Source organism: Peromyscus leucopus, chromosome 4 (assembly GCF_004664715.2).
Source record: "Peromyscus leucopus breed LL Stock chromosome 4, UCI_PerLeu_2.1, whole genome shotgun sequence".
NCBI classification, from domain to species: Eukaryota; Metazoa; Chordata; class Mammalia; order Rodentia; family Cricetidae; genus Peromyscus; species Peromyscus leucopus.
In genome coordinates, this window is record NC_051066.1 from 68,038,839 (window position 1) to 68,064,595 (window position 25,757).

Below are 25,757 nucleotides of genomic sequence, written 5' to 3' on the forward strand. Positions count from 1 at the left end.
CACACATACATGTTTGGTGCCTTCCAATATCAGAAGAGGGTTGGATCTCCTGGGACTGGAGTTACAAGTGGTTGTGAGTCATTTTTTGAGTGCTGGGAGTTGAACCCTGGTACTCAGAAGAACAGCCAGTGCTAGTAACCACTGAGCCATCTTTGTAGCCCCAGGCGAGATTCTTAATATCATTTCCTGTGTTACAGTTTTAAGGATGTTCAGAGTAGCTTCACATCAGTTTCATAAAAAGCTAACTTTTATGAGCAAAGTTGTAAAAGTAATAAATGAGTCTGAGGTCAGCTGTCTTGGAATCTGCCTCCAGTGTTGTTACATGACTTCCCTCTGAAAGCTTTCATCCCCTACCCCATGCCCACCTCTCTACTGCAACCATTCACATTTGGTCCTCTAGACTTATCCAACACTTAATTCCTTGGTTATACTCTCCTATTTCTTCAACCTAGGGTATGCTTTTCTACCTACCTTCCTTAGTGTAAGCTTAAGGCCACTGTCTTTGTAGCAGCACTTACAGGATAGTGTGGCACAGGAACAGCCAAGGGAGACACTTTGCAAACAACTGTGGATAAAAACAGCCTGCTGTAGCATGTGATGTGTCAAGTGGTAGCTCTGTAGGCATGCTATGGAAGTATGCTTTAACTGAATGGAAAGATAGGTGAAAAGTGAAAAAAAAAAATTTAAAACATGAACAGTATATATAATTCCTTTTAAAAAATATAAACTACTAAGAAAATCATTTGGCAGTTAGGCATCTGTACTGGCCTGCCCGTAGGGTCCTGACAGGATATGTCCTCAGCTGTAGCCCCTGTGCACATTCACTACGGTTCCTCATGAAAGGCCCACCGCTCCTCTCCTTTCTCTCTCTTCCTTTGCTCTCATCCCCAGGGACTGGTTTCTGCCCCCTTCGCTGCCCTTTCTCTCCCCTACCCCTCAATAAACCGCCCACATGGGAAAAGAGAGAGAGAAAAAGGAAAAGAAAGAGTCATTTATACTTGAAAAAGTATAAGAACACATTCTGGTTACCTAGAATTATTGGACACTGGTATTCTCAGTGCGCTAAGAAGTGAGATTCAAGAGGGTGACCACAGAAACTTAGTGTTCTTAACCATATATGTTCTTTTGTTGTTGGAATTTATTTTTGTAAGGAATACATGCTACATTGTTTTTTGTTGTTGTTAATCTGTTTGTTTTTTAAGACAGGTCTCAATATATAGCCCTGGCTGTCCTAGAACTTCATATGTAGGCCATGCTGATCTCACAGAGATCTGCCTGCCTTTGCCTCCTGAGTGCTGGGATTATGGATGTGTCCCATCACACCCATCTCAGGCCAGGTTTTTAAAATCCATTGATAATACAAATACAGAAAACCACACATTTAAAAATATATTTATATGTCTTGGCCGATGACTCAGATTTGTTTTTTTAGATTGAAACACCTGGGGGACTAGTCCCTTATCAGTAATCAGAACATTAGCATCACCACAGCAACATTGCTGTGCCTCCTTCAATTCACCCCTTCCCTCCCCAGAGATTCTTTTAACAGTAGAGATTAATTTGGGGACCTAGTCTATGCTTTCCTGTCTGATGTATTCTATTTAACACTATTTATAAGATTACTTTTGACATTTAAAACTTTTGAAATAATTATAGATTCATAGAAAGTTACCTTTTGAAATTTTAAATCACTGAAAAATGGTTTGTTGTTCTTGGTATAGTGAAATGCTTTCTTTTTTGTAAACTAACATTCTCGCGATCTGTGGCTTGTGACTAACTCCATCATATACCTTTAACCATTTGCTTCTCAGTCTCCCAAAGCCTGAGTTCTCTGACATGCTTTTCTGCTTGCAGCATGGACATTGTAAGTTCCCTTCTGTTTCGGGTGCTGGCTGTCACCTGGTAGGTAAAGGAAGTCCGTCTGAAAGTCACTGGTGCAAGTTGGAGCTCACTGCTTCTGTCCTGAGAACTTGCTTGGGTCACTTAGCTCAGGAGCTCCGCAGCACCAGAACCCAGGAATGTTCTGACTGTCTTCTTGGCTACTCATAGCTTGTGACACACTACTTCCTGTCACAGAATGGCTGTTGGAGCTCAGTCTTTGCATCTTTACACAACAACATTCTGGGCAAGAAAAGGCCTCACTGTCTTTTCCAAAGAGCAAGGAAAACTTTAATTAGAGGCCTGTCATTAGAATTGTCATTGGTCACACCTCTGCCTCATGCCAACAGTTAGCTCGTGGAAGGAAGAGTCCAAGACTGATTTATGCCCTCAAGCTGGAATTCACCTCTCACGTGTTTGGAGGCTGGATAGGCAAACAGGGTTGTTTTTTGTTAGGAAGCAGAGGAATAGGGAATAATAAAGGCCCCAAAGCTATCAACATGGTCTACCTTTCCATTGATGTAAAGTAGATGTGGTATGTAAAGGAAGACATGTGCTCACGTACCATAGTATCAGTAGTCATTTGTGCTCCTCAGTGGTTTTGGGGATTATTTTAGAAGTCTACTTTTGCAACCCCAGCTAGCAATCTGCTTTTAAAGCAAAGCCATTTTGCTGTTGCCAAAACAAACATTATTAGAAGGTTGGCCTTTTACAGAAAATAATGTAACTTATTTCAAATGTGAATTACAGATATTTTAAAGTAGTTTGTAAACCGCCACCATCATCATCCTATGCTATTGAAGCAAAGGAGCCTGGTGTCTTTTGCTTACTAATGTGACCACATTGGCATTTCAGGAATGCCACTGCTTAGCAAAAACCATATAATATTTTCACATTTCCATTTTCTTAAAATGTTGAATACTAAATGACAGGCGAAGTCATACATCTTTTTATTTCTTTTCCTGGCAAATTAGAGTGAAATAAAGAGACAGGAAGTAGTTTCCTCTCTAGTAAGTATCCTCTCACGGTTCTTGGTTAGTTAAGGGACTGCTTTGCAAAATCACTTTTTCAGAAGGTGTCCCCAAAGGTGATTTGCTCTTGTGTCAGGAAGTGGACAGAGGTTGAGTCACAGGGTTTGGGCAGCCTTCGTCACATCAACTCTGTCTGCAGGTGACAGTGATGATTAGTTTCCCTCAGTTACAACCCCAACAGTCCTTTGCTCTGAAAAAATAAAGCTCCAGAACTTTTCAGCTGATATGTCTGTCACCTTTCCTCTGCCCCATCCTTGTTACTTTCTAATAGAACCTTTTCCGCCCTTTTGCGTAACAAACTGTGCCGTTTTGACCACAGATGTTAAAGGTAGAGATCAGTCTGTCACTGACTTCACCTTATCCCATGCTCGTGTCTTCTGTTACTGGGCAGGTGAGAAGCCTTTTCCCTCCAGAACAGAGGAGCCCTTTCAAAGATGTGTTGTCTGAGATTTCAGGGAAGCTGGCTAGTGTGTTTAACTAGTAAAATTTGAAGTATTCTTTTCTGAGCATGTAACCTCATTTATTTTAGTATAGAAGTTTGTCATGAATTGAAACAATTTTACATAAGATTTTGAGTTAATCCACAATTACCTTTAAAAAATTACCTTTAGAAACTCATCTTTTCCATGGAATTTGACTTAAAAAAAATCTGTAGTGCTGGGTTGGAAAGATAGCTTGGTATTTAAGAGCATTGGCTGCTTTTTCAGAGGACTCAGATTCAGTTCCCAGGACCCACATGGCTGCTTATAACCATTCATAACTCCAGTTCCAGGGATCTGATACCCTCTTCTGGCCTCCACAGGCACAGAACATATATGGTACATAGACATAACGTGCAGGCAAAATACTCAGACACATAAAATAAAAATAATATTTAAAAAAAGATCTGTAATGAGTTGTGTATTGGTGGCTCACTGGGTGTAATCCCAGTACTTGGGATGTTGAAGTAGAAGGATGGAGCATTTATAAAGAGACTTACTACATAGTAAGACTCCATCTCAAAAAACAATCAAGATTAAGTGAACTCTCCCACCCAAAACCTCTAAATCAAGTCCATGATAAAAGTCATGGTTACCACAGTTGGTTAAAAGCTGTTTATGCACCTCTGTCTAAAACCCTTGGAGAACACACACTTTTCTTGCTGCAGTTTGCTTGTCCCATGGATATGAGCTCTTCAGATGAAATGGTGTCTACTGTGCATCAGAAGTGCTTCCCCATGCCTCAACACTGCTAGCTGATACAATTAAATATGACTTCTCAATTGGCTTAGTAACCTTTTGTAACTTCCTTTCTCTAAATTTTACTTGGCTAATTGTCATTTTTAGGTATAAACTCCTTCTAATTGTTATTTTAGAGTATCCTTCCAAAGAAAAATTGATTAGTTCTCCAAAGACTAGTGATTCTCTAGAGCAGCTAGAGATCTGCTCCTGGGCCAGTCTGGCCTACTGCATGATTTTGTAAATGAAGTTATTGGAATCCAGTTATTCTCTTTCACTTATGTATTGTGTAAGGCTGCTTTCTTATATTCCAGTAGTGGAAAGTTTGCTGACCTTACTCTAGAGGTCTAGAGAAACAATCAGAACAATACTTAACTCTGAAATATTGGCATGCTTTCACAGTGTAGGGCAGGGGGCTATCCTGGGCTACATGGGCTCTGTCTTAATAAAAGCAAAAGCAAGCAAACAAGGAACAAAGGAACAGTCTAGGAGAGGAATTAGTACCACACTGAAAGCAGGCTTATACTGAAGACCAAGAAGTGCCCTTATACACAGGTCAGTCCCTTACTTTTCAGATCATTTTTCACACTTCATAATTCTTTTGGCCACTTTATTTTACGCCCTACCTTACAGCTGTATTAGATATAATTACTACGCAGTAAACTGCACCCCGTAAGTCTGCAGTCCTAAAATGTTGACAGTGTGACATCATTACAACAGTCAAGTTAAGAAGCCTATCTACCACTGTAACTAGACTTTTCCTGCCTTGCCCGCAGTCAGGACAAATCTCTGTCACCCGCCAGTCCCACAGCCGCTCAGACCCAACCAAGTAAACACAGAGACTTATATTGCTTACAAACTGTATGGCTGTGGCAGGCTTCTTGCTAACTGTTCTTATAGCTTAAATTAATCCATTTCCATAAATCTATACCTTGCCACATGGCTGGTGGCTTACCGGCATCTTCACATGCTGCTGGTCATGGCGGCGGCTGGCAGTGTCTCTCCGCCTCAGCCTTCCGCTTCCCAGAATTCTCCTCTCTCCTTGTCCCACCTACTTCCTGCCTGGCCCCCTACTTCCTGCCTGGCCACTGGCCAATCAGTGTTTTATTTATTGACCAATCAGAACAATTTGACATACAGACCATCCCACAGCATACCACCTCTGGACATTTTCTTATGTCCCTGTTCCTTGGAGATCCTACCCTTTTCCCCTAACCTGGTCCTCAGCCAAACACTTGTCTACTTCTTGTTGCTGTGCATTTCCTTACAGATGTAGGGTTTTAACAGATGGGCTGGTACAGTGTGTACTTTGTATTGATTCTGATTTTCCTTTAGCTGTTACAGATAAGCTGCTATGGTCATTCATAAGTGTCTGTGTGAAGCACAGGCATGTCCTGGGTCAATATCTCAGGATGTCCAGGGTTCTACAGTAGCTATATGTTTTATTTAAAAAAAAGATTTATTGCCGGGCGGTGGTGGCGCACGCCTTTAATCCCAGCACTAGAGAGGCAGAGGCAGGCGGATCTCTGTGAGTTCAAGGCCAGACTGGGCTACCAAGTGAGTTCCAGGAAAGGCGCAAAGCTACACAAGAGAAACCCTGTCTCGAAAAAACCAAAAAAAAAAAAAAAAAAACCAAAAAAAAAAAGATTTATTTATCATTATTTTACGTGTATGAGTGTTTTCTCTGCATTATGTCTACGTACCATTGTTGTGTCACAGCACTTTTCCTGAGGAGACACAACACACATGTCTGTTCACCCAAGATAGGGATCCAAGGACAGAACAAAGTACAGATACCACCAAAGCCTAGTTTCATGAAGCAATGAGTTTTATTGGGTTTACTTCCAGGAATATGGGTAAGAGATAACTTACAGGAGCAGAACTGATTCAAAGACAGCTGCATTACCAAAGCCCACCCCAGCATGGGTGACGATTCACAGAGCTGAGAACATGGAGCTCACTGCAAAAGCCTGCAGGCAGCTCAACAGGTTGGAGAGTGCACTTTCCAGAGTGACTCTGGTATAAACCTCTTGCAGGTAGCTTGGCTGGTTTCTGCTTCTTCCAGGCAGTTGATCTGGTCTCAGAGTCTTCTTTGCAGCATTTCTCCTCTCAGTCTTTGCAGCTCAGCTTGTCTGAGAGTCTTCTTTGCTGCTTAGCTTCACTTTGAGAGGGACTCTCAGCCTTTTTTTTTTTTTTTTTTTTTTTTTTTTGGTTTTTCGAGACAGGGTTTCTCTGTGTAGCTTTGCGCCTTTCCTGGAACTCACTTGGTAGCCCAGGCTGGCCTCAAACTCACAGAGATCCTCCTGGCTCTGCCTCCCAAGTGCTGGGATTAAAGGCGTGCGCCACTACCGCCCGGCGACTCTCAGCTTTTATTGTATTACTCTGGCAGGGAGGGGCCTAGTGAATCTGGTCAGTTTCAGGGACTTCCCAAAGTTCTTTCGTTTGCCCTCCTGCTTAAGGAGCTTCCCTACAGAATGGAATGTTTCAGTCTTAGAGGAAGCTGTTACACAACAACTGTGTGTGTGGTTGGTGTGCTAGGAGCCAAAAGAAGGTATTGGAGCCAGAAGAGGGTGTTCAAATCCTTTGAACTGGATGGAGTTATAGATGGTTGTGATCCACTAAGTGTGTGCCGAGAACCAAATCTAGTTCTCCAGAAGAGCAGCTATTGCTCTTAACCACTGACCCATCTCTCCAGCCCATTTTTAACTTTCTAATAAATGCCAGAATGTGGCTTGCCATTTTGTATTTCCTCCAGCAAACATAGGAGAAAGTTAGTCATTTTGCATCCATACCACTTCATTCTTAAATTTTAATATACCATCCAGGTATCACCATTAACATTAACCTGAAAATCAGGGCACCTGGAGATTTGGAAGGAATATTGCAAAAGAACTCTAAGCTTAGATCCTTGCATCAGCAAGAGAAGATGCTGTACCTGTGAAACATGCACAGAATGCTGGGAATAGTGGAACAATGAAAAAGAAAACTTTTAGTTCACAGGAAGGTTGGAAAAGGAATTAGAGCCATCTTCCAGTAAATAAATGGAAGAGACTTTCATCAGTAAAGGAGAGAATGTTGCAGCCAGGAGGCGGTGGTGCACGCCTTTAATCCCAGCACTCGGGAGGCAGAGGTAGGCGGATCTCTGTGAGTTCGAGGCCAGCCTGGTCTCCAAAGTGAGTTCCAGGAAAGGTGCAAAGCTACACAGAGAAACCTTGTCTCAAAAAACCAAAAAAAAAAAAAAAAAAAAAAAAAAAAAAAAAAAAAAAAAGGAGAGAATGTTTACATGGATCAACTTACAAGGCTGTGTGTTTGAACTAATAAAAGTTTTGAAACTACTGAACAAAGAAAATGCAGAAGAGAAAATCATTCCATGACTAACATAAGGAATTTCACCACCACTGAAGGGCATATAATACCATATTAATATATTTAACTTAGTGCCTAATACTATGAATAGAAAAAGCACCCCTCCATACCAGGGTGGATCATTGTAAAACAATAAAAACAGGAATAAAATACCTAAGCTTCCTTAGAGAAGAGGAATACAAAACCATTTGCAAGTGGGAGATTGGTCCAAGATATATCAAACCACTTAGCAACCCAGGAAGCTAGGACTCATTAGGAGGATGTTTTTAAAGTTCTGTAAACCAGTGATTTCCAATGTAGAATTCTGTGTTAAAACCATCTCTTGATCATGTCTGGGTGAAGAAGAAAGACAGTTTTAGAAGTGGAAGGTCATAAAATGTAACTCTCACATATCAGCTTTGAGAATATTTTTCATCAAAATAAGAAATTAAACCTAGGAGATGAAGATAGGAATCTAGAAAATCCAGTACAAAAAGGATGACAAAAATATGTTTGATGGAAGATTAATCTTGAAGAGTCTTATATAAAAGTCTTAGAGAGGCTAAGCAGGCAGGCCATAGGGTGTGTGTCCTAAGCCATTATTTGACTTTTTATAGCTTATTTGGGGAATAATGAAGATGGGAATAGAAAACCAGGCAAATGATGAAATGAGGCCAGTTTTAGCTCCAGGAGTAACAAAATGCAAGAAGGAATGTATAATTGTAGGGTAGTAGTTACCTCACCAATCACTGTTAACTAAATAGTTCTATTACTATAAACACTCAGTACTAATTCAGTAGAAATTACAGTCAGTCTGATGGGCTTGGGTAGGAGGAACAGTAATGGAAGTAAAGTTCAGTTATCTGTGGTAGGAATTCAGTGCAGTGAGTCAAATAAAGTCACATACACACTCTGTGATATATATGAATGTAATGACATGGTAAATATCCAGAGGAAGTTCTCAGAAGAGTTGAAAGGTGTTTGCTGAAACAATAAAGGTATGAAAAGAGTTGATGCAAGACATTGTAATTTTTTTAATTATTAAAATTTTTTATGTTATATGTATGGGCACTTGGCCTGCATGTATGATTGTGTACCACATGCAAGCCCAGTGCCCTCAAAGGCCATAAGAAGGCACTGGATTCCTTGGAAACTTGAGTTATAGACATTTGTGAGCTGCCATGTGGGTATAGGAAATAAAACCTGGGTCTCTGCAAGAGTAACCAGTGCTCTTAACCACTAAACTCTATGTATTATTTTGAAACGAAGTCTAGACCATCCTTAGATAGGTTGCTTAGGCTGGTGACTACCCTGAACTGTTACTTTAGTTACTTTTTCATCATTGGGACCAAAATACTTAAGAAAGGGAAGGTTTATTCTGGTTATGGTGCCGGAATCCATGTGCTTGGACAAAATGTCACTGCCCCTGGAGCCTGTGGCAGAGGAGCTTCCTTACCCCACGATTGAAAGGAAACATTACATGTGTATTGAGAGGTTTTCCTGAGCTCATCAGGGAAATGGGTATGTAAACAATTACAGTAAGTCTGAAATCAGATTCTTCTTGTATGGTGCTCAGAAAGGGGAGCTTCTCCTGAGAGATACCAGTAAAGTGCTACCAACAGAGCTGATGTCTGAGCTAAGTATTAGAAGTCAGCAGGCCTTTCCTGCTGGGATGGCTATGAAGGGTGGGTTGTGTTTGTTTGAAGCCTGCACATACCATTTGTCCCTTGTTGTAGTTAACTCTACTAACCCTTCCTAGAGGAAGATTCCCAGGAAAACAACATCCAGGCTTTGGAATTGATGTTTCAAAGTACATTAACTCCCTATATGAAAGTGTTATAATGATCCATATTATTTTATACTACTAATATACACTAATTCTTTTCTGTTTATTTTATGTGTCTGGGTATTTTGTCTTCATGTATGTCTGTGTTCCATGCATGTCTGTTGCCCACAGAGGCCAGAAGAAGGTACAGAATCCCACAGTTATGAGCTGTGGGTGCTAGGAATCGAATTCAGGTCCTATGGAAGACCAGTGTAAGACCAGTTAAGTGCTTTTAGCCACTGAACCATCTCTCTAACCTATGAGCTAATATTTTTTTTTAAGTTCTCACCATACTTTAAAACTTAAAAATGGAAATGGTAAAGAATGCTACTGCCACAACTATAGTTTGTAAGAAACATTCTGCACTCTTACCTATAACGCTCTATAAACAAAAGGCCTGGTCCTGTACTACAAGAGCCAAATAAAGTTTCATTTAAATTAAAATGAAGTGCTTGGATATGTGTGTCAATTTTTTATGATTCGTTGATATATGTGGCTTTTTTCTCATCTACCAACTACTAGTCTTGATCATTACTGGTTAAGAGAGCCTCTCCTGTAATATGACAAGTCACTACTAGAGTGAGATGTGATCTTTCAGCATTTCATCACCCACAGGTGTTTACGGTGTGCATTCTATGGAGGTACTCTGCACAGCTTCAGAACACAGCTGATAGGGTTTCTTTTCTTGAGGAGCTTGTCAGCCAATGGCATTTCTGAAAGTACCATGACTTAAATCATAATGATTATCTTAACAGTTGTGGAATAGTTATCAAAATAAAATCTTGTCTTTGTAATGAGGGCCAAAGCCATAGTTACCTGTAGACTGTTGTTTCTTAACCCCAGCTTAAACCTTGAGTAAACTGAAAAGATTTTGAAAATGTTGCATCTAGGCCTGTGTTGAATCAGAGTCTCTGAGAGGGGGCCCAGGAATACAGGCATGTGTGCAGGTTAACTGAAGTTAAAATAGTCGATAATGCCCAAACTATATCTAATAATTTCATGTTAATTTGACATTGCTTTTTTCTTCCTGAATCATCTGGGGACCAGTCTGTATATGTGTGAATTTGTCAAAGTTAATGATTTATTGGAATCTTGCTAGAGAACAAACTTTACATTTTATAAAATTCAGAGATTAGTATGCTATTAATACTTTGGTTTTCAGCTTTTCCTTTGAGGAAAAAAGTTTCAGAGGTAAGCTGACTTATAGGTAGACATTTGAAACTTTAACCCATGTGTTTTAGCTTTCAGAAATGCTGTATGGCTCAGAAACTTTATTGAAGGCACATGCACGCACGCACGCGCGCGCACACACACTATATTATTTTCTTTAAACATTTAGCTTATATGAAACACTGACTGAGGTTCTTTTTTTTTTTTAAATCAGGAATAACATGTAGTTATTATATGTGGTGAGCAAGATATTGACAACATCTTGAAATAAAATCTCAATCTCTTACATCATTTTGAATTTTTTGGGATGGTGTCTCATTATGCAACCCAGGCTGCCTGTGACTTGCAGCAATCCTCCTGCCTTAGTTTCCTGAGTTCAGGTGTGCACCACTACATCTTACAAAGTAAGAACTCTTTTTTTTTTATATATATAGTTTAATGTATTTTAATAGCAAACTTACAGGAACAGCACAGAAGACAGACAACATTAAAAACATGTACTTGCATGTAGGACAACTCAGTTAGAAAAGTATAGTGAATGGATGGAATCTACTGTATGATAAAAATGCTACAATACCATTTAGTTGCTGTCAATAAGAAATTTACTTATTTTAAAAAAATCCAAATGCTGGCATTGTCCAGAAAATTTTAACAGGTTTATTTATAATTGTTATAAAGTTGAACTGTTGAAATGTGTTCACTGAAACATTTTGCTTGCATTAATGCTTTACATCTTGCATTTATATTAAAAATGCACACACAAATGAAAATGGAAAAACTGCCAATACCTGATTTCTGTTCCCTATTTTTCCACTCGCAATCATATACTTAGGTACCTTCTGACCCCATGGAAAAAATATCTAACATTCAGAACTACTGATATCAGGAAGAAGAGGAAAAAAAATTTTGAGAATGACATGTTTCCCCTCATAGTGGACTCTTAAGCACGTTCTCCGCGTATGCGGCGTGCTAGCTGGATATCTTTTGGCATAATTGTTACACGTTTGGCATGGATAGCACAAATGTTGGTACCTTCAAAAAGGCCAACCAGATAGGCCTCACTTGCCTCCTGCAAAGCACTAATAGCTGCACTCTGGCAGCACAGATCTGTCTTGAAGTCCTGTGCAATTTCTCGCACCAGACTCTGGAAGGGGAGCTTGCGAATCAGAAGTTCAGTGGACTTCTGATAAAGTCTGATTTCACTGAGTGCCACAGTACCAGGCCTGTAACGATGAGGTTTCTTCACCCCTCCAGTAGAGGGCGCACTCTTGTGAGCGGCTTTAGTAGCCAGTTGTTTCCTGGGTGCTTTACCACCGGTGGATTTGCGGGCAGTCTGTTTTGTAGGAGCCATGGTATGGGCACCTCCTTACTTACCCTCCTTCTCCTTCTGCTGGAGCTCTGCAAGCGAGAGGCGGCGCGGCGACGGCTGCAAACACACCGCCAAGTAAGAACTCTTAAGATGGGTCCATCTGCTGTTGGTCTAGAGTCCTTGGAATTGCAGGTGTGGCACATGGATAGCTTTTCTTCCTCGTTCCTGTGAAGCACAGTTGCACATGTATGTGTTTGGCATACATGCACCACTCAAAAGACTGCAGGTCTTTTTAGGCATCTCTTTTCCTTTCCAGAGCAAGTATGTGTACCAGAGGAGGTTATGGCGCTGGTGTCCATGGAGAGAGATGATCTAGTGTTCCATCAAGCCAAATTCCAGAATACACATGTTATCTAATTATGCATTGGGGGTTGGAGAGGCAATCTAAATAGTTCAGTTCTGCCCTTCGAATAACACCCTTTTGACAGTGAAGCTTCACCTTGTGTAGCGCTCGCTTCCTTTTGTTCTTGGTTTGCCCTGTGTGAGAAGTTGCCCTGCTCATCCCCAGTGTGTTTGTATGCACATGAGCACTCTTCCTGCTTCTTGAAGGTAGGATTGCTCACTTCCCTCTCTGTGATCCTGTTGCTTACCCCTTAAGGTGAGCGTGGTGAGACTGCCTAGGCAAGTATCACCAGGAAGATGGAAAGGGAGAGAAGGGAAACTTCTCACAGACTTGTTAGTAGTCTATGAGGCTGGAGCTGCTTTGATCAAGATTCCAGAGCTCCACCAGGGCAAATGATGAGAAACTGGTAGACAACAGAGTTATCTCATGGGTACTAGAAGGAAGGAGCAGTTTAGCCCATTAGTACCTTACTCCTTCTCTCCCTCCCTTCTGTTTTGTTGAACTAGAAATGCCTTCTATGTAGTGCTTAGCAGTTTGAGAAGTTTGTAAAGTAAACAAACATGCCCTCTGCCCAGAGTTCAGGAATCAGAGGCAGCAAGGTTGAGTTGTTTGGCTGATGTATTAGTGAGGATTTTCTGACTTCTAGTAATAGAAACTCAAGTAAACCTTTTTGAAGCAAACGAAATTCATTGACTTGTGTGGCTAGCAAGATGAGGATGTGGCAGTGTGTCTCATGTGTGGGTGAACTGGAGTTTTCTTCCCCTGGCATCATTGGCAGTGCACAGACTAGCTTTTACGGACAGGTTGGCTTTAGCAGTTGCAGGCTTGCAAGTGCCGCCGCCCCTGCCTCCCCCCACCCCCCACACTTTTGCTATCCCAAGAAGTGCCAGTCTAAGACATTGCCACCATTTTCAGGTCCTTTCTTGAGTCAAACTTTGTTCATTGTGGTCAGGGGACCACAGTCTCTTTATCAGCTGTGCTCGCCATGTGCCATCCCTGAAGCAGGGCTGGGATGTTGACTGTTGATTGTTATCAGGAGAGCAACTTGGGAGGCCACCTTTGTTTTGGAGTTGTACTAGTAGGTGGAGACACAATGTGGGAAAGTAGTCTTGATAGTCAGATTGTTTCTATGGCCCCAACATCGCATGAGACTCCTGACTTCTGAGCATAAGGATTTCTTTGTTTACCCTCTCCAGCATGCTTTTCCCTCCTATCACATTCCTTTGGTTTCTTGGTGTAAAGTTATTGTTTCTAGTTCTTCTAGCTCTGCTATGGAGCAGGCTGGACAGTTTCTTCCCCTCCTTGGGTTGAGGCATAACTACCATTCTTTTCCTTCAAAGACAGTGTTATTGTAGTGCTTAATATACCAGATTAACGAGAACTCCCAGATTCCTGGTATACAGAAGCCTTGTCTCTAAAGATCTGAGTGGGGGCACCCTGTCTCAGGGTCAGTTGAGTATCTCTGGAAGCCTGAGAAGCCTGAACATTGGAAATGTGGGCTTCGAGACTTCTGTAAATGCTCTTGTGCCTATGATGGCTGTGGCAATGGAGGCAGGAGGTAAGTTAAATGCTCTGGTTTTTGGTCTGTCACCAGAATTAAAAAAATGACCTAACTGTATTTTGGGCCCCCAAGCAGCATTGAAATGACATGCCACCTGCTGACCTAATCCATTTCATCTCTGGTCCTAGGATTGCCAAAGCAGTTTGCTCAATTTACAATTGACTATTTGCTCTTGAAAACAACAATGATTAGATCTAGTGTTAGAAATCATCCACTTTATCACAAATTAAAACTTTGAAGGGTACAGTTAATCCTTTTGGAAAAGAAGTCATTTAAGTATATGATATGCATCCCTCAGAGACTAACTGCACTTTTAGAAAACCACCCTTCACTGCTTTTCCAGGAAGGACAGACTGCTGATGAGACCCAAGACAGCAGAAACTAAGTGCAGCAGAGAACTAGGCACTGTATTTAGCTTTAGGTAAAATTGCAATTTACTAGGAAAAAAAAAATCTGTACCACGCAAGAGATGAACTCATGTTAATCAGTGGCTGCTTATCTGGTGAATGGAAGAGAGGGTGTATGCTGTTGCAGTCCTGTGCACTGAGGTTTGGGACATACTACCCTGGATTCAGAGTGTGCCACGAGACCCTTCTCCTTCAGTTTCAGTTTCAGTAAAACCATTTTTCTCTTCATCAAAATGAAACAGGACAATTCAAACGTGAAAACTGCAGTTGCAGGACTGGAACATTGTTGCTAATAGTCACCTGTAGAACTGCAGCCGACAGGGTAGTTGTAGAAGCACCAGCTTCCCACTCGTCCCAGACACCCTGACATCAGGAAGTACCGAGCTGGCAGAAGGAAGGTGTCTGCCTCCACTTCCACCTCTTCTAGTTCTCATTGCTCTCGTCATTCTCCAACTGTAGAATTGGCTTCCCTGCATGGGCTGCTCAGAAGCCAGCTCTCCTGCTCTGCTCAACACGCTCACAGTCAGCAGAACAGGAAATCACACTGATCAGTACACCACTCTGTTGATCAAAGGAAGTCAACCACTTTTCTAAAACAAGACCCAGCGGTGTTAGTCACTACGCCTTCTCCTGCGGAGAGCAAGGCCACTGGAAAGCTGCTGGCAGCGTGAGTCTGTGTAGAGAGCATGGTGTTCCCTTTGCCTTGCCTGTGACCAGGACAGGACAAGGGGGTGAGCAAAGGAGCGAAACACAGTCATGACCAGACTCTTGCCTTTCTGAAGCTGGGCGTGATGGGTTTCTTTTCGGCGGCAGTCCCTGGTGGCAGTCCTTAACTTTCCTGGGGAAAAAAACTGAATAATTTTTTTAATTATATAAGAGCAGAGCCCCTCAGCAAATTGAGTGTGTGGCAACTACATGAAATATATGATAGAATGTGGTTTTTCTTTGATTGAGTTAATCACAGGTCTGACAAATTATAAAATTTAAGCGAGCTACATAGTTTTTAATATTTAATCTTGTGTTACATTTCTTTTTGCAGTTTGCTAGGTAGTCTTGTTATTTTTTAGGGAACCTGCAGGTCTCAGTGCTAATTTGAGGGATATAGGCAATAGTGTGCTATTTGTGGCTCTTTCCAGCATATAACTCCCTTCTTTGTAAGCCGTTGGCATTTCAGTACGGTTTATAATACGGAACATGGGAGGGACCCCCGAGTAGGACAGTGGCTGCTCTTTGTCACTTGCAGCTGTGTTTGCAAGGGAGCATGCTGGCAGGCAGCAGGAGAGTGCTGTGACAGGTGGAGAGCAAGAGCAGAAATACACTTGCCTTTCTCTTGCCCTCTCTAGTCCCTCCTTCTCCACCTCCTCTACCTGACCTCCTGTTTCTTGTTTTTTTTCCTTTCCCTGTTAAAGGCCATCTGTTATTCCCCCATGTTCTGTTTGGCTTGTCAGAGCTACTATACAGGAATGAACTGGAAGCTAGCCTGTGCTCGACCTGTACTTGACCATAGGTACTGGGTCTGGGCTCAGTCTGATGTGTCAACCAAAAGGTGAGGGCCTATCATAGAAGATTTCATACAGCAGTTTTGGGCAGCACAGTTTACTGTCTGGATCTGAGGGATAATAGAGAACTTCTAAATTCTGGCACTGCAAATTCCGTAGTACTTTGTGTTAGAGATGGAAGTAACATTATTCTGTGTATAAAGAAAGCTTCTTCTTTGCCTTGGTCTAGGCTTGAGTATAAGGGAGCAGGGAGAAAAGGAGGAAAATGCCCCAACAGTCAGTATCTCCTTTCTAAAAGTGAAGCTTTGCCCTCCCTGCTGTGAGTAATGCACATTGTCAGTGACACAGCTTGTCATCTGGCTGAACTAGTTGAGCTATTCCCTGCACAGGCATCCAGCTAAGGATTTCCTTTCTATGGTCTCCCTTCAATTATCTTCTCCTCGGGCATTGCTGGTGGGAATAGAAAACGGTACAGTCACTTGAAAGACAACAGTCTGGCAAGTTTCTCAAAATGTTAAGCATGGAGTTGCCATGTGATTCAGCCGTCTCACTTCTGGTTGTGTTCCCAAGAGAAATAAAGCAGATGTTCAGGCAGAAGCTCCAGCGTGAAGGTTGATATCCTCATTGTTCATGATGGCTCAGAAGTACTAAGGGAAGCACATCAGATGATGAATGGCTAAAGAAAATGTGGTGTATCCAAGGAAGGGAATGTTATTTAACAGTTCAAAGGAATGAAGTACTGATGTATGCTGCAGTGTTCATGAATCTTGGAAACTTTAGGCCAAGCCTAAGAAACCAGTCACAGAAGGCTACACATTAAATGATTCCATTTATATTAGATGCCTTAAACATACAGATTCATGGTGATGGTGATGGAACGTTGATCAGTGTTGCCCAGGGGTTATTGGGGTTCCAGGAGTGTCTGCTGATGCATTCAGGGTTTCTTTTTGGGGTGATGAAAATATTTCTAAGTCTGTTGTGGTTGTGATCACACCACTCTGTGAAGGTGCCTGAATTGTATACTTTAAATGAGTGGATTTAGTACATGTGAGTTATCTCATAAAGCTGTTAACTATTTCATCTTTCATCTGAGCGAAGACACTGAACTATCTTTCTTAAGGTAGCAGTGTTAGAAGCCACATTCTCAAGATGCCAAGTTCATAACAGACGTGACTTAACTTGTGTAGCGTGCCATTGTTGGCAGTTCTCACATGCTTTATCCAGTTTGATCCTGGTCAGACCCCATTATGCAAAGGAAATTGACAAGCATAAGAAAAAATGGTGGAACAAGTGTTCGTTCTCAGGCTTTGTGCACACTAGCCACTGCCCTCCTAAGGCATGCTGCAAAGCAGTAATGATTCGGTACTTCTCAGACGGATTATCCTTAACCAGTTTGCTTCTTTAATGGAGCTAAAAAAAAGTCACTTTTGATCTCTGCATTGCTTTCCTTATCTAGAAATGGAGATGATGATACTTTTCACTCCAAAAGTCATTTTCTTCTTCTGGTTTCTGTATGTAGAAATGGGAGTTGGCGTGCTCCCTGTCCTGGCCTCATTTATATATTGCTAGAAGACAGCTAAAACCTCTGCCTGACTGGACAAGTGCTTCACAGTAAACCACTGAGGAGCATTGTTTATCTTCTGTTTTATGCTTTTCAATTGTACGACCTCAGCAGGATTAATAATAACCACTTATGTCCCTGTTCCCTGAGGAGCAGAGTGCTGTACCGACATCATCATATCAGTCCCTCATCTTTGCAAGCTATGTGGGAACTGATGTCCCAGGAGCTGGAGTGGAGTAACTTGCCTGAAGCTCTGTCTCAGGCTGGCTCTGTACTGTACCAATTGCTCATTTATTTGTCCCTAGTGGTATTTGTTTGGCCAAGTACATTTATTTCTATGGGTTTCTTACTTGTTAAACATGAAAAAAGGCTGGAATGGTGTCACTAGGTGAGCTTAACTCTATTGTAAGTAAAGCTGTTTGTTTTGATCTGGCTGTGTCATCCTTGATCCAGTCTACAGAGCAATACAGAACTTCTGAATGTAACTTTAGTGTGAGCATTCACTCTGAGGAGCAATGCTAACCTGCAATTTCCTGTCCTGCTGTACAGACAGGAAAGGTGCCTAATGAATGGAAATGGTTCTCATCTGTACGGACACTTGTTACACAGAGAAGGCTGACTTCCAAGGCCTCGAGCTCTTCATCGTATTTACATGTAGAAAGTTCATTTCCCATGATTGGCATCATCCTTCTGCCAGGCTTTTTGACAGAGCATGTATATGAGAGGACCCAAGGTTGATGAGAAGGACCTCTGTCTGGGAGCAGTTGCTCATAGCCTACCAGAAAGCAAGGAAACACTGGGGACATGGGATTCTGGCTTTCTGCAGCCTGGCGTGAAGAAGCACTAGTTTGATGAGGCGGCTTTGCACGCTTTTGTTGTTGCTGTCGAGTGTGTTTCGGTTTTCTCTTTTTCTTGTTTGACCTCTCTACCCCAGAAGGGAGTTCTCCTTGCAGAATAGCCGTGTTGGTGTGCTGCCCCACAGGAGAGAGGGCCCCACTGCTACTGGCACTGTCTTGTGTACAGTTAGTTAAACTGCCTGCTGCAGACCTGGATTACTGCTGCTGCTGCTGCTGCTGCTGCTGCTGCTGCTGCTGCTGCTGCTGCTGCTCACTGATGTGTTGGGACTGAGTGAAGCGCATGTATGTAAGCTCAGGAGCACACATGGAAACAAACCCTGAAAACCATAAAGATGGGAGTTGGGGTAAAGCCTTCAGCTTTTAAATAAGCTTGGTAATCTGGCTAGCTGAATGCCAAGCTCACAAAGCTGAGAATTGCATTTCTGAAGATAAGATAGGCCCTTTTTGTATTTTTATCTTTTCCTCCCAAAATGTATTGAGTTTTAATATGGTGCTTTATCTCTATAAGCAAGGAAACAGAGCCAGTGGTGAATTCATGGGCTGCTAAGTCCAACTCAATAAGAGTTTCTTTTCCTTTCTCTGATGACCACATCCCAAGAAGCTAGTCCTTGTACAGATTCCTCCTCCTAAAACACCTGGCTGTCATTTCCACACTGCAGCATGAGCTGTGGCTTAGGGGCTCACAAAGGGCAAGGAGTGCTTTCCAAAGTCTGGTACATGCCTGGTGTGGTGACACATGCCTTTAATCATAACATTTGAGAGGCAGAGGCTGGTGGGCATCTGTGAGTTCGAGGCCAGCTTGCTCTACAAAGTAAGTTCTAGGACAGCCAGGGCTACACAGAGAAACCCTGTCTTGAAAAAACCCAAACCCAGCCCAAACAAAACAAAACAAAAGTGTGGTGCAGGGAGGGTGAGCTGGCTCAGCAGGTAAAAGTGCTTGTTGTGAAAGTCTGTAGACCTGAGTTTGATCCCCAGAGCCCATGAAGAGGTATAGGGAGAGAGAGATGTGGTGGCACATACCTTTAATCCCAGGACTGGGGAGACAAGGGGCAGCTGGATCTCTGTGAGTTCAAGACCAGCCTGGTCTACATAATGAGTTTCAAGACAGCCAGAGTTACATAGAGAGAATGTGTCTCAATTAAAAAAAAAAAAAGTGTAGGGAGAGAATGGATTCTACAAAGTTCTCTCTGACCTCCACACCATGGCATGCACACTTGCTTGCCTTATTAATAGTATAATGATGCTGATGATGTCTGGTATTTACATGTTTTAGAGAACAGATAGTGATTTAAAGTTTGACTCCTGCCTTTTTTTTTTTCATTGAACTCAATGTTTAGAGAAAGAATCCTTTTGTCTAGCACCCCTTTTTTGAAACATTTTGTGGTACTTTGAGTCCTTCTTGTGATTCTGTCTATTAAGACCGAGATACAAGCTGTTTATTTAAAGAACTCTGAATAATTTTCTTTTACTTTCCAACTTGCTAGTAAATCATATTAGGGAGTCATAGTAGAGTCTTAAAAATGTATCAGCGACTGAACAGACCACTCACCGCATGATAAAGGTAGCATGTTCACAGAGAAGAACAGACCACTGTTAGCATGTGCTGGACAGAACAGTAGAGCTGACCCTGTCGATATGAGTGAGGGGAACCTGGATTTGACGTCTGAGAGCAGGACAACTGGCCTCGCTCCTTGCTGTAGGCTGTGTTGGGTGAGCTAGCTGAGGCAGTACTAGAGAGCTCGCCTGGGTAGTGATGATGAGGGAAAGCTAATGAGCTGACCAACCCACCTACCACCCAGACCCAGAACCAGGACTAAGAATTGGCCTACCCCAACATCCACTTCATCTGTGAATTGTTGGGGCATATGAAGGGGACAAACCTACAGATCCAAAACAGCAGAATCTACGTGACACGGGACAACAACAGAATATCCAAGATTAGCCCCAGTGGGGTTGGAATGCATGATGTGAAATCCACAAAGAATCAATAAAAGGGGGGGAAAAGAGTTAGCATGTGCACAAAGAACAGACCACTGTGTGATAAAGAGTTAGTGTGTGCACAGAGAAGAACAGACATGATAAGGAGTTAGCATGTGTACAGTGGAGAAGGCTTGAGAACCCAGGTGGGAAAGGGAGAGAGGTGTATATAGCCCAGATTTTCCTCAAACTCCTGATCTTCTTGCTTCTTCCTCCCAAGTGCTAGGATTGCAAGCACGTGGCCCTATGCCCAGCTCAATTGATGGCAATAATCATATGAACCAAGATGGCACAAACATGATATTGAATACACATGAAACCCTCAGTTTTCCTTTAAAGTGTTGATTAAGAAAATAGACTCGCACAATTATTACAGGGCCCCCCTTGCTTGGACAGCATAGAGCCTCTACCTCTAACTTGACTTGTTTGAAGGGTTTGATCAGTGCCTGTTGCTTAAGTGGGGTTCTTTAACATCTGGCAGGTAGAAAAGCTTGTATTTTGAGGAAATAAGGCTTTATTGGCCTTTATAAATTCAGGGGATTAAATCAGTTCATCTTCTAGACAGATGCCAGATCTATAGTTAAGAGAGAGCAAGAATTTTTTTCCTTACAAATGGGATCTTGTTTCCTTAATTGTGGGATCTTGGACTATTTGCCTGCAAATAAAGAGTTTAAGAGTATAAGCCCAGAGCCATGCATGGCTGTGCACACCTTCAGTCCCAGCACTGGAGAAGACTTGGAGGCTAGCCTGCTCTACCTAGCATGTTCCAGGGCTATAGCAGTGAGCTTCTGTAGATTTGGACAAGATCAGCTGACCCTAAAATTCCTAGTTGCATCTTTTACCTTAGTATATAGATTTTCTGATAGTTATTTTTATATTAGTTAAAGGCACATTTGGGTTTAGTGTGTGTGTGTGTGTGTGTGTGTGTGTGTGTGTGTGTGTGTGTGTGTGTACATGTGCAGGAGTGCATTCTACAATGTTTGTGTAGGTCAAAGGACAATGCAAGAGTCAGTTGTCATTTTTCGCCTTTTGGGTCCCAGGGATCCAGCTCAGGTAGCGAGGTTGGTGGCAGGCACCGTTACTTGCTGAGCCATCTCACCAGCCCCACATTTTGATTTAATAATTGTGTTCTCAATGAAACCTCAAGTCACCTCTAACTATACTGAATAGTGGCTTGTCAGTTGGTGTCCCTGTATCTTGCTTTAGATGCTGTTACTTGTCCCATTTAAACATTAGTACTTGTGTTTAAACTTGATTCTAGGCAATTTTATTATGATAGGTTTATCATCTTCTCAAGTGCAGTACACCTCTGATACATTGTTAAATATGATGAAGGTAAAAATAAATGTACAGCTGTTAACCAAAGTCCTAACCTTTCCTCTGTTTGCTTGATTTACTACAAATTAATTATGTTACACCCAATGAAAATCATTAATTACATAATTTAAAGCAGTTGCTTGGTCCATCTTTTGCCCTTACATCCAAATGTAGAACTCCCAGTGTGAAAGGTAGAGAAGTGGTTAGAAAACCTCCTTCTGGGATCCTAAGTGAGCACTCACTTCCATGTTGGTGGGTTAGGTTGGGTTCTTGGAGCCCGTAGCCAGCAATGCACACCCTACATTCAGGGTGGAGTGTTCAATCCTTGATTCATTTGCCTGATTTAAATATTCATGCTTCATCAGAAGGAAAAGCTGCTGACTTCTAAAAGTGGGCCGTTTTTTTTTTTTTTTTTTTTTTTTTTTTTTTTTTTTTTTTTTTTTTAAATGGCCCGTTTGGCACTTTGTACTGTGTTAATACTGCCTTAGAGAAGGGGATAGTTTGGCAGGACTCACCCTATCACTTCAGGGGCCGATGAAGGGGGAGGGCATTGCAGATATTAATAACTAATGGACTGTGATACGATTTTCTTTGCTTTATCTGCTTGCTTTTCTGGGCGTGGGATATTGTATGTTAGCCAGAGAGCATTTATTTGATGTGTATATGGGGGATAAAGGTGATGGTGGAGGTAGGTCAGCTGTTTCTTCAGATACATGATGTTCCAGAACAGGCTGCACAATGGTATACATTTGTTTTATTTTTCTGTCTGGATGTGAGAACTTTTGAAAGCCATCTTTCTGTTCATTGTTTTGAATCTGTTTTGTTATGAATCTCATTCCTACATTAATCATTCCAGTTTAGGGACTAGAGTGTACTTTTTAAAAAGGTTTTAAAATTTATTTTATTTTATGTGTGTATGCCTGTGTGAGTATGTGAACCATGTGCATGGAGGCCAGTATTAGATCTCTTGGAACTGGGGTTAGAAGTGAACCACCTGATGTGGGTGCTAAGAACTGAACCTCAGTCCTCTGCATGAGCAGCAAGCACTCTTAACTGCTGAGCTGTCTCTCCAGCCCCATAAAATGTACTTTATATTGATTTGACTTCTTATATCTAAGAGACCATATGGAATTCAAACATTTACATGTCATGTTTTAATCATAGAATTAAAAATTTTCGTGTCTTTTGTGAAGAGTAAGATTGAAGATGCGAGGAAAGAGGAGGTGACAGCAGTCTGAGGTACTGAGGGGAGGGGATCTGGAGATCCTGACTACCATGTGTCTTGGTGCATGGGACTGCTACAGCACAGCATCTCAGTATGCATAGTCTACAGATCACAGCCCCACAGGCTGGGAATCCAAGATCAAGATGCCAAAAGATTTAGTATCTGATGAGAGCTCGTTATCTGTGTCCTCACACAGCAGAGGGGACACACCAGCTGCATCAGGCCTCTTCTAAGGGCATGAATCCTGTTTGTGAGGATGGGCCCTTATGATCTCTACCTCCTAAAAGCCCCATCTCTTGATATTGTGAAATTGGAGATTGAGTTTCAACAAATGAATCTTGGGGGATAAGTACTTAAAACAGCCTTATTCCTTAGTCATGGGGCTTAGATGAGACTGAGAGAGTTGTCCAGATGAAATGTTACCTATTTCATCTTTCTCTTCAGTTACCAGTGTTTACAGAAGACATTCAGTAGGTTCAGGCAACCTTACAGAGTGTCCTTGGCCCATCCTGTACCGTCGGATCAACTCAGGTGGTAAGGCACTCTTCCCGAGTTTGTTAATCACACAGACTTTCATGGCTCCTTCTAGTATACACTTTATTATGGTCAAATCTTATCTCTCAGTTTAAAATGGCCAAAGACCCATCCAGTGGTCTTAACCTGACTCCAGTATCCAATCTGTTGAAGAATTTGATTCGTTACGTAACATTCTCACAGTTCCTTTTTTTTTTCATATGAATATAATGAACTACATTAAGTGCCTGGAACCCTGAGAAATAACCGGAATATTGTTAATCTGGTACTTTTGAGGAATTATTTGTTTGCATTCATTTAGACATTAGTTGTGAAGATTATTTTGTAAAATAATGTTAAATATAGCAGGAAAGTTACATTCTAGGGGCTGGGGATTTGATTTGGTTGGTAAAATGCTTGCCATATAAGCATAAAGACCAAATTTGGATCCCTAGCACCTATATACAGTCTGGACATGGGGGCACATCCCTCTACCCAGTGTTGGGGTAGGAAAAGATAAGAGGATCCTTAGGATCTAACCAATAGGTAAGCTCTAGGTTCAGTGGGAGACTCTGTCTCAAAAAATAAGGTGGGCATGCTGAAAAAGACACCTCCACACACATGCATCCACACATGCACACCAGCCTAAACACACATGTACATTTTTCACATTATTTTACAGTCCTGGAAATTGGATCCATGGCTTTGCACTAAGTCACAACCCAGCAAAAAAAAAAATCACTATTTTTAACAGATAAGCAGACATCAAGAATTTTAGAAATATGTTAAATGAATCTTGTTTTCTAAGATCACAGAGATTAGGATTTTAAGGAATTCAGAGCCACAGCTTTGTTATAAGGCACAGAATCCTTTTGTAATAGGAATATCTCCTGATGAGGGTTTAAGAACTAAATGTTGCCGGGCAGCAGTGGCACATGCCTTTAATCCCAGCACTTGGGAGGCAGAGCCAGGCGGATCTCTGTGAGTTCGAGGCCAGCCTGGTCTACAGAGCAAGATCCAGGACAGGCACCAAAACTACACGGAGAAACCCTGTCTCGAAAAACCAAAAAAAAGAAAAAGAAAAAAGAAAAAAAAAAGGAACTAAATGTCGTAAGTTCAAATGGCTCATGGGAGAAGAAAGCTGTACTGGTCATGAAGGGTGGAAATATATATAGAGAGATAAAGATATAGATAGATATAGATAGATAGAATATAGGTTCATCACAACATTCACTGTACTGTTCTTTGAATTTTTCTGTGTGTTTGAAGTCTTACAAAGAATCATCAAAGGCACATTGCTTACTAGTTTAAGTTGGAGTCTTTGTGTACTGGGTGTGCTGTAAAGTAACAAGCCAGTCAGTACCTGTACCTTGGGAATCACATCCTTCGCCAGGTAGATCATGCCATCCAGAAAGATGTAAGAACCTGGGTAGTTGAAGCTAAGGGAAGCAACTCTTGAGTTTGGGATTGACATAGCATGAATCTGACCTGGATGATGAAAAATAATCTATTTTTAATGTATGTAATAGTACAGTGGAAATTGTTCCTGCTCAGAAGAAATGAGCACAGTGCTTGGATCATTATTGACACAGCTGTTTCCCCGAGTCTCATAATGAAGCCATCCTCTGACTTTCTTTTCTGGTCATATGACTATGTATTCCAAATAGTGTTTATATGGAATGAGAGAATTCAGTTTTTAAGAAGATAACAATTTTTGTTTCTGTAATGTGTTGTAGGCTTTTGAAAAAGAGAAAGAGAAAGTTGAACTTTAATACATGTTTTTTGAAAAGAAGAAGTATTTGTATTTCAGGCTTGCCACACTATCTTCGCTATGGAAAGTTGGTGAGGGAATCCTGTTTATTATGATGGCATGGTCACCACTGGTGCCTTAATGGAGGTGGAACCAACCTGGAACTCTTGACTGAATCTAACAAGAACATTCATGTGTGTGCATGCGTGTGTGTGTGTGTGTGTGTGTGTGTGTGTGTGTGTGTGTGTGTGTGTATGTGTGTGTATGCGCTCACACACGTATGCAGTCTTCTATTTTGAGCTCCAAGACTGTAGTTCTTCGAGTGAATAGATTTATATTTAACTAAAAAGGAAGGAGGAGCTATTCCTGGGCTGTTGCTGTTTAAATCTTCAATTCATGAGAGAGAGTCTGGGATATTGTGATATTTAAACTTGAATCCTCTACTCTAGCACAGTACACAGTTTTGTGTAAGATAGTTCAGGATTGAGCAAGCATTTGTTAGCAGCAAGACTCTTAATACAGTCACACATAATTTTCAGTGTGTTGGGCTGTGGTAACTGCCGAGCTCTGAGTTTCTAATATATAAGAATGAGTCACCCACTTTCTCTTTTCAGACACTCACTTTGGCTTGAACAAGAGCGACAGAGCTCTAAGCCCTTCCCCCGGCCCCACCTTCCTACAGTCGTTATGCAAACACTGTCTCCTCTCTGTATAGTTGTCTTGCTCTTCTTTTAGAATTAGAGAGTGCTTTAAACACTTTATTGTCTATGGAATGTGCTATTTTTCTTTGTTTATTGTTACCAGTAATGTCATCATTGTAGTGTAGGGATTTTGGTCCACCTCTATCCTACTTGACCTCTGCTTTTCCTCCATTCTTACTGACATAGGACCACTATGTTTGATGAAATTCCA

The 25,757-nt window shown here is 41.6% G+C and overlaps 2 protein-coding genes across 19 annotated transcripts in view; one reads left to right on the forward strand and one right to left on the reverse strand.

The window, feature by feature from the left end:
• Positions 1–25,757, forward strand: part of Phf21a (PHD finger protein 21A) — a 179,649-nt gene that overhangs the window by 54,719 nt on the left and 99,173 nt on the right. The gene's annotated exons all lie outside the window — the stretch shown is intronic.
• LOC114699709 (histone H3.3A-like) lies at positions 11,101–11,863 on the reverse strand. The gene has a single exon (XM_028878972.2). It carries the CDS (start codon positions 11,815–11,817, stop codon positions 11,407–11,409), a length of 411 nt encoding a protein of 136 aa, XP_028734805.1. The 5' UTR covers positions 11,818–11,863; the 3' UTR covers positions 11,101–11,406.

Excerpts from the sequence above, each read along its gene's own strand:
- LOC114699709 (XM_028878972.2), bottom strand. The coding sequence starts at position 11,817 with ATGGCTCCTACAAAACAGACTGCCCGCAAATCCACCGGTGGTAAAGCA.